The 13952-nt window shown below is 34.2% G+C and overlaps 1 protein-coding gene across 1 annotated transcript in view; it reads left to right on the top strand.

Annotated features, from left to right (window-relative positions):
- The window catches only part of LOC145270594 (peroxidase mlt-7-like), a 32359-nt gene that overhangs the window by 13576 nt on the left and 4831 nt on the right, over positions 1-13952 (top strand). Inside the window, exons 3-4 of the mRNA XM_080126227.1 lie at positions 6090-6582; positions 10065-10225. Coding sequence (XP_079982353.1) covers positions 6090-6582; positions 10065-10225 — 654 coding nt within the window. The remainder of the gene's footprint in view (positions 1-6089; positions 6583-10064; positions 10226-13952) is intronic.

Here is a 13952-nt window from a genome sequence, read left to right as displayed (position 1 = left end):
TTAGCCCATTTAACGCAGTTTATAATGAACCACTTGACGACCTGTCTACCGAATATAATTTTGCATGGGAGTATAGGTGTGAGGGACAGTAGAATGCTTGACAGTTTCATACAGAACCAATTTTTCATCACTGGTAAGCACTCGATTACATTGACGAAAAACAGCAATACGCAGGCTGCCACTCGTTGTCCCTTGTAGACCTTCAACAGCATTTGCGGAAGCTACTTGTTTAGTTTGTACGTCTTGCCCAAGCGGTGCAGATGAAGTCTAACTGTTTCATCGGAAAGGTTGAACTGCCTTACCCGTTAATTTCACGTTAGATTACTTTTCACTAAAATCACCGAACGCAGGACGAAAAAGAACATATTTACGTTATGCTAAGTGTAGGGAAACGGGCGCCTCACCTAATTAGCGCGTGTGCATAATTCAATGGGTCGGTCGTGGAATGAAATGAATGAAGAAGAAAGAAACAAAAATGGCTGCCTTATCTCTTTATATGCCTGCAATGTGACCACCCGATATGCAAATGAGATGCTCCAGGTTGGAAATAAAGAGGGTTGACTTTTTAGAAGGTCGTTCATTTTGAAGTTGGATTTCAAAGAAATAAGTTGAATTAGCAGAAGTACGTTGGGAGTTGAGAGAAGGTGCGTTACGTGTACAGAAGTTGGAAGTTTGGACAAAAGTGTTCACCTTACCCAGGAAATTATTGGTGTGACGGGCGGAAGAAATAAAACTCAAGTTATTGAGTTATACTAAGGAGTTATCGACATTTTATTTTACCGTTCTAATCTAAAAATCAATCTTCCTAGTGTATAACATGTACAACTATTCCATACTGTGCATTTACTGACGCTTACATAAGTCGTTTCCATTACAAAAATACCCATGAAATAAAAGAATAACAAATAATAGGAATTGTCTATGAAATGTTCATTTGTTAAAAACTAAACTGGGTGCCCTGCATTGCCCGGGCGTTTGGAGGTGAAAAAAAAGTTGTAGTAGGCAGGCTCGAACCCGTGACGCTAAGGCAGAAAAGAAAGTGAAAGTGCGTGTAAGGGTGTTGATTGAGCAAAAAAAAAAAAAAAAAAATGGTAGTAGGCAGGCAGGCTCGAACCCGTACCGCAAAGGAGGAAAAAAAAAAGTGAAAAATAATTAACAAAACAAAAACGTGACGCGTTAGCTATTGCGCCCATCGCCAAACCGGAAATGACGTAGGTTTAAATTAAGGCTAGACAATCGAAAAGAAGCGACGACTTTCGAAAATATTGGCAAAAAAGCAATCCCTCCCTGTAGAAAAGTGCCCAATTGCGCATGAAGAAATTAATGTTTTTGGCCAATTTTTCAATATTTGTCGTCCAAAGGGTCGAGCCTCAAAACAATATCGAATATCCGACGCTTCTGTCGAAAGTTTTAGGTAGACATACAAACTTACATACATACATTTAATCAGACAGGTGAGATTTATATTATAGAAGACTAGCCTGGGAGCCCGGCGTTTCCTAGGTGTTTGGAGGTGTGTGTTGAGCAAAAATAAATAAATAAATAAATAAATAAATAAGTTGTAGTAGGCAGGAAGGCAGGCTCGAACCCATGACGCAAAGGTGGAAAAGAAAGTGGAGGTGAGTGTAAGGGTGTTGGCTGAGCAAAAAAAAAAAAAAAACAGTAGTAGTAAGCCGGCTCGAACCCATATCTCACCAGAGGAAAAAGAGGTGAAAAACAAACAAACTGTCTTACCGACGTGCCTACCGTGGTTGTGATGTCACGGGCGGTCGAAATAACGCGTTTTATACGATGTCATGGCAGCGACGGTTGCATGACTTGCAAAAAATGTCAGCGAAAAACCCCACTTTCCTTGCACAAAAGTGCTCAGTTGAAAGTAAAGGAATTAATATCTTTGGCCAATTTTTCGATATTTGTCGTCCGAAGGGTTGAGCTTCAAAATGATACCAATCTCGCGAGAATTCGTCGCCTCTGTCGAAAGTTTGGCCACACATACAAACATACATTCATACATACATTTAAACAGACAGGTGAGATTTATATTATAGATAGTGTTATAGAGAATGTCATGACTTCGCACTTTTCATTCGTAACATCAATCGCAAATAGATGAACTCTAACTAGAAACATATATTGGTTACATAGTATATTTAGGGGTGTGAGCATATATTTTTATTGAGAATGATGAGAGGGGATTTTCAATGGCCGCCTTTAGAACTCCGTTATTCAAACCTGTGGTCGTCACCTGAGAGGCTCGTCACAGAGAAACAAGTCTACCGATTTTAATCTTTGAAACCAACGTCTTGCAATACGTTCATCCGCAAACGACTTGATGCAGCGGGTGAAAAGCCCACAATTCCTACACGTATTTCATGAATGTTTTAACTTTATTCAATGGCTAATCAAAAATCGGACTGAACGTTTTTGGTTACCTCAGATAATGTTGTGTAGCAAAATATGCCATCATGTAATATATGATGCTGTATGACATTATATATTTTGTATGATATAAAATGTTCTATAACACAATATATCTGGTGTAATATATACTTTTGCATATCATAATATATCTGACGTAATAGATGTAATACATAACATTTTATAGAAAAGCGTTATATAGAAAAGCGTGTGGAACTAATCTCGTCCCTACCATACTACCATACTAATTAAGAAATGCTCTCCTGAGCTAGCCCCTGCACTCTACAACAAATGCTTTGCTTAATCTTGCTTCCTTGGTAGCTGGAAAATCGTCTCTGTGAAAATCGTCTCTTGCGTAATATATAATATTGTCTATGATATTATCTAGCATAAAATTTCATAAAAAGATATGTTTTATATATTGATTTTTTATATAGACTTCAACAGTACTCAATACGCGAGTAGGACTAGGTAATTATATGGTCATGACTAGTTACATAACTTACTATTTGTTATCTATCTATCTATCTATCTATCTATCTATCTATCTATCTATCTATCTATATGTATATACATATTAGTGATAGGACGATTCAAAACTTTTCCCGATTCATATCTAATTGCCGATTGTGTTCTAAATTTTCGATTCCAGTACGATTCCCGATTCCGATTCTTTTATATTTTATAAATATTTGATTAGAGATTTGTTGTTTTTTTTTTTGTAAATTTTCAAATTATTGCATAAACCCCGCAAAATTTGCGCATATGTTTTCTTAAATGATTTCCTTGTAATCGGTATTAAATTGTAAGACAAGAAAAGATTTATTTTGATTTAAAACAAAGCCAGATTGTATCAGTTTGTTGTAAGTGTACAACATACTACTTGAAAGTTTTCATAAACAGTTGACGATTGGTAGGCAAAATGAGAAAACGATGTAAGAACAAAAATATTAACAACCCCCCCTCCTATTGTTACGAACGAATTTCTAAATAATAATGTTACTATGTAGAATACCATTTTTAACATGGGGAGGGCGTGAACATTGTTAACTATTATGTGCCTTCCTTCTATGAATGAAGTTTAAATTTTATTTTAATTATAAAAATATGGTGGGTTATTAAATTGATTTGCCTTGCTGTAAAAAAAACAACAAAAAAACAAAAACGGGATGCAAATAATAATAATAATAATAATAATAATAATAATAATAATAGTAATGATAGTAATAATAGTAATAATAATAATAATAATGATAATAATAATAGTAATAATAATAATAGGACGATTCAAAACTTTTCCCGATTCATATCTAATTACCGATTGTGTTCTAAATTTTCGATTCCAGTACGATTCCCGATTCCGATTCTTTTATATTTTATAAATATTTGATTAGAGATGTGTTGTTTTTTTTTTGTAAATTTTCAAATTATTGCATAAACCCCGCAAAATTTGCGCATATGTTTTCTTAAATGATTTCCTTGTAATCGGTATTAAATTGTAAGACAAGAAAAGATTGCCCTGTATTTAAGATTTGCCCTGTATTTAAGAATTCAGGTGATAAGTCATCTCCCTCTCAATACAGACCAATAAGTCTTCTCTGTGTTATGAGTAAGTTACTGGAATCAATATTAAATAGAGAAATAGTAAACCACCTCAGCAGGAATAACCTTCTTAGTGACACACAATATGGTTTCCGCTCTGCAAGATCTACCGCAGATGTGCTGACGGTTATATCTCACAGGATTAGTGAATCTCTTGACAAAGGCTTCCTTTCTAGGGCAATTGCTCTCGACATATCAAAGGCCTTTGACAAAGTATGGCATAAGGGTCTACTTCACAAGATTTCCAGCTACGGTATAACTGGAAATGTTTTCTCAATCATTAAATCATTTCTCTCTGATAGGCTCATAAGAGTAGTGGTAGATGGACAAAAATCGGAGGCCTGCAATATAAATGCTGGAGTCCCTCAGGGGTCAATCCTGGGCCCAACTCTCTTCCTGATCTACATCAATGACCTCCCTAAACACATACTTAAATCATTCGTTGACATCTATGCTGATGACACGACCATCTACGGCAACACATCAAAGGCTGTAAATGACGAAGTTCTCTCGGATTCTCTCTCCTCTGATCTCGAGCGCGTGGTTGGATTTGTTTAGGGTATTTATGTCGAGGGATACAAGTGCTTGTAGCTCGTCAGAGCATTCACCATTAATTTGTTGATTTTCATTAATGTCCAGGAAGTATTGTCCAGAGACTTTGGGACGTATAGTTTGTCTGGAAGAGATTCTGTACACTGATAATTAAATATTTGCTTGTTAAACAATGAACGGAATATTTCTTAAGTTAAAAAGACAGAGAAATCATAGAGAAAGGAGGATGGGAAGCAGAAGAAAGACAGTGGGGGAATAAATAATGTAATTATGTTATTTGGTTTCTCAGGGTTGTTTGTTTACTGATTTTTTTCAGCTTATTAATCTGAAATTCATGGATCTACTCTGAACGATTTGTCTAGAGACTTCGTGTGTGGTTTGCCTAGAAATGCTATATGTGGATAATTTAGTACTAGCTTGTAAAGTTAAATTTAAGATAAATAGTTTAGTACTTGTTTGTTAAGTTGAATTAAGGATAAATGATTTAGTACTTGTTTGTCAAGTTAAATAAAAAATAAATAATTTAGTATTTGTTGGAAAGTTCAATAAAAGATAAATTATTTCGTACTTTTTTGTTAAGTTAAATTAAAGATGAATGATTTCGTACTTGTTAGTAAAGTTAAACTGAAGATAATTAATGTAGTATTGTTTGTTAAGTTAAATTAAAGATAAATAGTTTAGTAGTTGTTTGTAAAGTTAAATTAGAGATAAATAATTTAGTAGTTATTTGTTAAGTAAAATTAAAGATAAATAATTTAGTACTTGTTTGTTAAGTTTAATTAGAGATATATGATTTTGCACTTGTTTGTAATATTAAATTAAAGATAAAAACTTAGAAGTAGTTTGTGAAGTTAAATTAAAGATAAATAATTTAGTACATGTTTGTAAAGTTAAATTAAAGATAAATAATTTAATAGTTGCTTGTTAATTAAAATTAAAGATAAATGATTTAGTACTTGTTTGTACAATTAAATTAAAGATAAATAATTTAGTGCGTGTTTGTTAAGTTAAATTTAAGATAACTGATTTAATACTATTTGTCAAGTTAAACTAAAGACAAATAATTTAGTACCTGTTTGTTAAGTTAAATTAAAGATATATGATTTAGTACTTGTTTGTTAGGTTAAATTAAAGATAAATAATGTAGTACTTTCTTGTGTAGTTAAATTAAAGATATATAATTTAATACTTGTTTGTCAAGTTAAATTAAAGAAAAATAATTTAGTACTCGTTTGTTAAGTTAAATTAAATATAAATAATTTAGTGCTTGTTCGTTAAGTTAAATTTAAGATAACTGATTTAATACTATTGTTCAAGTTAAATTAAAGACAAATAATTTAGTACTTGTTTGTCAAGTTAAGTAAAGATAAATAATTTAGTACTTGTTTGTTAATTTAAATTAAAGTATTTGTCGAATCCTTTTGAAAACAGGAGGAAAAACTCGTGGGTCTATAAGAGGATAGATAATGCAATTTCTTAAATTTAGTTTCTCAATTATTTTTAACGGTTTATTGCAGCTTACCAGTCTACGATTCATGGATCAATTTCAAATGCATTTACAACAGCTGCATTTCGATTCGCGCACCTTATGCTCGACGATATTATTTTCTTAGACCAAAAGGGTAGAAACCCGTCAAGGAGAAACACCACTGGTGTCTGCAAACCTGGGATTAATTCAATTTCCTGTACCTCCATGCATACGATAACTTTAGATGAAGCACTTGCAGGTCCAGATACGTTGTTCAGCTGTGAAAGCAGCATGGAGTATTTCATCATGGGATCCATAAAAAAACCTGTCCAGATATCCAATGACATGAGAACTGCAAGAACAATCAGGAGATTAGGAGGTAGTCTGGATCTGATTGGTGTTGATATTGAAAGGAATCGAGATCACGGTATCCCTTCATATACAATGTGGAGAGATTTTTGTGAACTGGACAAATTTACATTTGATACTGATTCAGATACACACAAAAGTTGTATTCTGAGAAAATTGCAAAGTGTATATAGGTAAGTTCGTTTCGTTATTTTCTTGTTTGTTTTATTGAAGTTTAATTTTTTTATGTTTTATTTTTGGTAGAATATAAACATTATCTTTCTGGATTTTTGAGATGAGGATAGACAATTAGTATTATTTGGATTTTGAACTACTGTTCTCATTTATTTATTTACGGACTGTTATCCTCATCTTCATAGTTGTTGTTTCACAACGTTTCGGCCAACTAATTCTCTGGCCTTCATTAGGTGGTTAACCACGATGGGATAGAAATGCTGACTCTCGTAACTGTATCTTCAATAATTACCGCCTTCCATAGTTGTTGTCGTCTCACCACGTTTTGGCCAACTAATCCTCTAGTCGGCTTTGGGTAGAACTGAAACCGCTATCTTCAAACAATGCTCACCTGAAACCTCAAATATTCAACGTCTCTATCCACTGCATCCACAGGCCCCAGATGAGCATTATCTGAAGATAGCGGTTTCAATCCTACTCAAAGCCGTGGTGAGACAATAACTCTGAAAGACAGTAATTACTGAGGATACAGTTAAGAGATTCAGTATTTTTATCCCATCATAGGACAAAGGCCAGAGGAATAGTTGAGCAAAACGTTGCGAAACAACAGCCGTCCGCAAATAAATAAATATACAAATTACTCATCTCAAAGGATTCCAATAATAAAATAATATACTGTTCTCATCTTCAGTATCATTTTCACAATGTTTCTACCTTCTTCCAGTGTATCTTGTTGAATTTGGAAATCTTTCTGTCAAATTTCTTCTTTTTTTACATAGGAATCACCACTTATCAAGGCCCAGAGTCCACTCGAAGATAAGGATTAAAGAGTGTACAGTAGTCAATTGGACAGTATAGTGATCATTAGTAATGGAAATTCGGTAAATTTATTAAAAGTGAAAAAGCTCATCAAGAACTTGTATACATTGGACTTGAAGACAACCATATTGTTGTCAGCTGGAAATCAGGAAAATGGAAGACAGTTCCTCAAGCGTGAAGTTCCAAGAAAGAAACTTTGTTCATAGAATCTACGTTTAGGTTTAGGCACAGATAAAGAGTGGGGGAAATTATTGATAGTGTTTTCGGATAGACGAGTGTTTCTTGTGAAAGTTTGGCGAGGGGGGATCATAGATTGGAGTGTTGAGTGTGAATCAATTTCCAGTGCGAATTAACTTCATCTACTGAAGGACTACTTCAGCCCTCGTTTAGGAATCGCATATATCACCAGGAAGTTCTTAAAGCAATAAAAAAATATGCCCCTTCCTCTCTCTTGGATTCTCTGACATTGGCTCTCTTCACTCGAAGAAAAACTTTTTGTTAACTTTCAGCAGACAAAAAACTTTTTGACTTTCTTAGTTCATTTCTTCACTTGGGCACTCTCCTAACTTTGATAAACTATACTCAACAGTGTCGGCAACTTAAATACATACATGTTCGTTGTTGTTCAGAAAAAAAGCTTTGTTTTGCTTTTATGCAGTGTTCATTATATATTATAAGAGTTAGTATTAACGGTCTATGCTAAAATAAATTTCATACATGTATTCATATAAACATTTTCAAAAACTACATCTTGCCTTTGGTAACAGTACTGTGTTATACCTACTTCTTTTGTAAGAAACACACTTTAAAATAAGTTAACACACAAAATCTTATCCATGTAAGTAGAAAAGTAACTTACACGTAAGTAGGTAATAATGTTTTCATCTAAAATGCGTTGATGTAAAAGATCACTAATCTACACATGGAGGCCATCAGAGCCCTTGTAAAAACAACTTTCTGACACCTCAATTTGATCTATTAGTATAAAAAATATGTCCTTAAATAACGTGACAAACTAACCAATATCGTGATAAGAAGACACAAAATTTTAGCATTAGTAGTAAAGTTGTTTTTTTTAATTTCTATTAGTATGTACGTGTCTCTTACTCTCTCTTTCTCTCTCTCTCTTTCTATGCCTCTAACTTTTCATATATATATAAACAAACAAACATCGTGACAAGGCGACAGAGTTTAGTGTAAGTAGTATAAATAGTTCTTTCAATCTCTGTTGATATATACATGTCTCTTACTCTCTCTTTTCTCTCTCTCTCATCATCCATATTTCTCCTACTCCCACTATGCAACCATCACATTGTATATAATGTCTAAAAAGTAAAAATCTGAAAATTTCAAAATAAAAGCTCTTAAATAACTTTTTCAAAGGCAAAATATTTTAATCTCGTAAAAAAATAAAGTGTTTAGAATGAAATAAGGAACATGTTTTTATAGGTTTCATTAGCAAATATTCATTACATAACGAGAAAAATCGAGATAATGATTTAAAACATCCAAAAAAAAAAGGTGGGCACGTGATTTCATCACGTAAATAGAATAGAAAATAAATGTTTACTAAACACTGTAAGGTTTGAAATTTTATAATAAAAAAATAAAACATATTTTAATTTCATTTACATAAAAAAGTGCTCATTTTCACTGGTTTCAAAAAATCTATCTAAGCATTAGTCGAATCTTGATTTTTGCTTTCAAAGCGGGAAATGCATATTGATGGAAAGTTTGTCTGTACAGGTTTGTGAAGTATTCTTGTTTCACACACGTGATTGGAAACTACGTTGAGATAAACTTTGTTTATGAATTTGGGAGTGTTATAATGTTGAAATAAGTTGTTCTTACCGTTCAGGCCTGTGTTCCATGTTATTACGATGTCTCCTTGTTCTCCGCTGGGAGGTTCGAGGCTCTCGCGCCCATTTCTAAAACCTTGAGTAGTGATAGCAGTACAGGAGGACCTTCTTCTTTTCGACAGACCATGACTGGGTTTGAACTCCTCTTCTGTTTCTTTTGGTCTGTTAAGCGAGATAGAGGAAGGACGCTTGGTTCATCTTGGTCATGGACTGGTGGCTGTCCTTGTGTGACCTATGAGGTAAGTGTGGTAACTCCTTCTGAGGCAAGAAGGTTCGTACCATTGCTTTCCTCTTCCTGCCTGATGCGTAAACAGGCAGAGAGGCCCTTTTTATCCTGGGAGACGGCTGTCCAGTTTGAATCCCTTTTTTTAGGCATTTTTCATGGTTGTTCCTCATTGCCCACGGCTTCTCATTGGTTATTCGAAGCTTCCCTCTACCTATCTTACATAAGTAGGGAAGTAGAGTTCCTGATGTCTTTTAGAAAAGGTATAAAGAAGGAAATAGATATCGAAGCAAGACTATTAGTACATTTTATTAAAGGAAAGCTATTTGCCGGAAGATGTCGGACAAACCGGAAGTCCCAAATCGAAAGTCAGCAGAAAAATGTCCTTCGTATATTTAACAGTTTGGATTATCTGTTTAAGAGCACATCAACCCCTCTCAGACATTCGTTATATTTAAAGGGTCGGAATAGTTACAATGTGTGAATTAGCATTTTAAATTATTTATTATCTATGTTTTAAAAGTTTTTGTATATTTCAATATAATCTACGTTTTCTTTTTTGATTTTATATTTTATAAAGAACTGAAGATGCCGTTGAGTTATTTATTGGCGCCAGCCTTGAGAACAAACTCGAGGGTGCTGTTTTGGGACCAACGTTTGCATGCATTATCGCCAATCAGATGTATGACACAAAATATGGTGACAGATTTTGGTACCAGAATAAGAAACAATTCACACGTGGTAAATATTTTATTTCACTTAATATTTTGAATTACGTCATACTGTTAGCTAGCTAGTTAGATAACACACACACACACACACACACACACACACACACACACACACACACACATACACACACACATACACACATATATATATATATATATATATATATATATATATATAGAAAGATAGATCGATAGACAGATACATACATACATACATACATACATACATAAATGGATGGATGGATAGATAGATAGATAGATGGATTGAGAATACCAGTCACTGTATGTAGGAAGACATCGAAACTTCTCGTCCAAATTTTCCCCTGACTGGTATATACATGTGACTGGGGACTGCTTGTGAATACATCTTATATCTTTATTTGTTATCTATCTATCTATCTATCTATCTATCTATCTATCTATCTATCTCTCTCTCTCTCTCTCTCTCTCTCTCTCTATATATATATATATATATATATATATATATATATATATATGATCTGAGGTTATTGTTTTCAAGAGGTTAAGTACCCAATGAAATGTAACGAGGTTAATATAAGAGTGCTCAATACCGAAGTAGAGCAGGGCATACTTTTTATTTGTTTTTACATAAGCAGTAATATGTTGCTAGACAGTCAGGAGCTGACCGGAACATGCTCATCACTATGTAGCAACATATTGCTGCTTACTTTATTTTAATATATATATATATATTATAATGTGGAGATAGATAGATAGATTATGTGAATTTTGCTTCCTTTGGCATTTCTCTTTTAATTTCATCATGAATTTTTTGATTCTTTAAACATTTTCCACAACAATAACAGCGTATTCTTTTGAGTGGGTGATGATTATGCTTTGATGCTGATATTTTTGCATCTTATGTCCTACATGTGATAAACCTCAAATCTTTCCCCTTTTGCATCTATTTTTTTAAATTACTATGCAGATTTTTGAAATGAAGTTATATAAATGATCAAAGATGTGTAAACGTCTTGATAAAATGAATTTAAATGGCCATCTGACCTCCAAATAATGAATCTGTGGTCATTTTTGATAATATACGTCCGGGGTTATACTGATTAAAAATATGAACTTTGCGAGTGTTTGTTGCATATTTTTTAAGTTTTAGCTCGATATACAAACAGGTATTTACTCATTATGTAAAAGACTAGCTACCCGGTGTTGCTCGGGGGGAAAATGTAACACATTTCTATTAAATCCTCTATCTCTATCATCATATGTATCTCTCTCTTTTTCCCCAACCCCGTTTTACTCGTCCCCTCCCCCAATCCCCACGTCCCTCTTTTCTTTTCTTTTTTTTTTACAAAGGAGTCACCTCTTATAAAGGCCGGAAGCCACTCGAGAATAAGGTTTAATGAGTGTACGGTAGTCATTAGGACAATAGCGTAGTAATAGTAAGTAGTGGAAATTTGGTAAACTGGATTACTTAAGGGGACGGCTCATCAATAATTTGTTTACGTTGGACTTGAATTGTAATCAATTGGAAAGCAGGGAAACGGATGAGAGTTCCATAGGTGTGTAGTTCTAAGAAAGAAGCTTTGTTTACTCGATTCAGCCCATTCCTCTCTAGTTGGACATACACACAGACAACACTCATTTATATGTAATAGTTATTTAAATATTTCAACATATAATATTGTGGAGAAAATCCAGCTTCCAAATAAGGGGCATTCTGGATAATCTCAGTCATGAAAGATTTCTCCTCCACCGACCGAAGACAGGAAAGGTAAACTGTAGCATCAAAACAGATACTACACTGATCTTGTTTCGAAGGCCAAAACATATTTGTTTAATGTTTCTTTAATTGTTTGTTCCCTAAATTCATAATTCAGTTTTATAAGTATTAAATTGTATATTGCTTTAAAATTACTTACTTTTACATAGATACTATTTATATTTTATATTGAATAAAGTTCAGTTTCAGTATTAATCGAACTGTGTTCTTTTTTTTTTTAAAAATGTTTTATTGCTCTTTTATAATGGCCCTGATATAGTACTGGCAGTCTGATAAATCTTACCTACATTGCCTACAGACATTTTTCGGTTAACAAGCCTTCTTCTTACTCTCAGTGGCCGTGATTCCGGGCACTGCCGGCCAATTCGCATCTGAGACTTTACACGTCCATTTCCTTCGTCACCGTCTTTCTTTCTCTGCTCATGTTGAAATTAGCCAACCATTACTTCCCTGTGCATTTACACGTCTATTTTCTCTGATGTCAACTTTCTTTCTCTCACCTCACACTGGCCGTAGCTAGTCATTTCTCACCTGCATCTTTACATGTCCATTCTCTTTGTTTCAGACACTTTGTTTCTCTTGCATTTTCCTTCTTTTTATTCCTTTCTCTTCTCGCGCACACTTCTTAATTGTTTTTCTGCTACTGCTAATTTGTTCACATGCTGGCTATCCTTTGCTGCTGCTGATAATTTCCACGCGCTTACACGTACTGTTACATTTCTCCTGGGCAATGCTGCGTTTAAACACACCACCTCTATCTAAGATACTGAGGACTCTTGCATTACTCTTACCAATTACCATAACATACTTCATTATAACATACTTCATAACATACTTCATATTTATAACATACTTCATTATTATGATATGGTACGACATTATTAATATTATAAATCCCAGGCAACACCGAATAGATTATATCTATAAATATAAAAGCGTAAATGTATGTATGTGTGTATGTGTGTTCGCTTTTTCTGTATGTTTACAAAAGGCTTTTTTCAGAGAAGCGGTCGGTCGGTTCACAACTTCTTAAAACTTTTTATATCACATATAAATCGTAATATCTCAGAGTTAACAACGGAGCTCGCCTGTCTATTTAATTTGCTCGACTTCAGGAAGATAAATATTCAATATTTGTCGCTTGCCGCATGTGGGTTAGTCTTTTTTCTATAACATCTTGGGAAAATAAAAATAAAAAAGCGTTCCCGCAGTAAATGAAATACTATCCCGCAGTCAAACTTGACCTCATTAAGTCATTAAAACGTGCACCTGCCAAATCCAAGCAATTAAATAAATTCAAACGGATTTCCGTTAGCATCTCGCGGTGGCCCAATGGTTAAAATCGTCGCATTTTTTTTCACACTTTAATTTACAACTTTGCCTCAACGGTCCGGGTTCGATCCTCATACTTACCTAACAAAACATTTTTTTTATTTTACACCCCCCGGAGTTTTGATTTACCCAAAACTTCAAACGCCGGGTACCCCTCGCTAGTATAATATAAATCTCACCTGTCTGTTTAAATGTATGTATGTATGTATGTATGTATGTATGTATGCCTGACTAAAACTTTTGACAGAGGCAACAGATTTTCACGAGATCACTATCATTTTAAAGCTCGACGTCTCGCACGAAAAATATCGAAACATTGGCCCAAAACATTAATTCCTCACCCTTAATTGTGTAATTTTCTACAAGGAGTGGTCGATTTTTTGCGAACCATTTTTTCAAGTCATCGTATCGGTTGGATTGACTTTGCCTAATTTTAACGTTCAGAACTCCCGGTCGCGTCAGGAAGTAGCAGTAAGACGTCGTATTTTTTTTCATTTTCTTTTTTACCTTTGCGTCACGGGTTCGAGCCTACCACTTTTTTTCGCTCAACACACACCTCCAAACACCCGGGCAACGCCGGGCACCCAGGCTAGTTTGTATAAAATCGCATAACAAAACAGAGTGATGTATTTTTTTTTTCTGAGAT

This window comes from Euprymna scolopes, chromosome 4, assembly GCF_053919585.1.
Source record: "Euprymna scolopes isolate OS-2025 chromosome 4, ASM5391958v1, whole genome shotgun sequence".
NCBI lineage: Eukaryota > Metazoa > Mollusca > Cephalopoda > Sepiida > Sepiolidae > Euprymna > Euprymna scolopes.
Note: the sequence above shows the minus strand (reverse complement) of the source record. Positions and strands in the feature narration are given on the sequence as shown.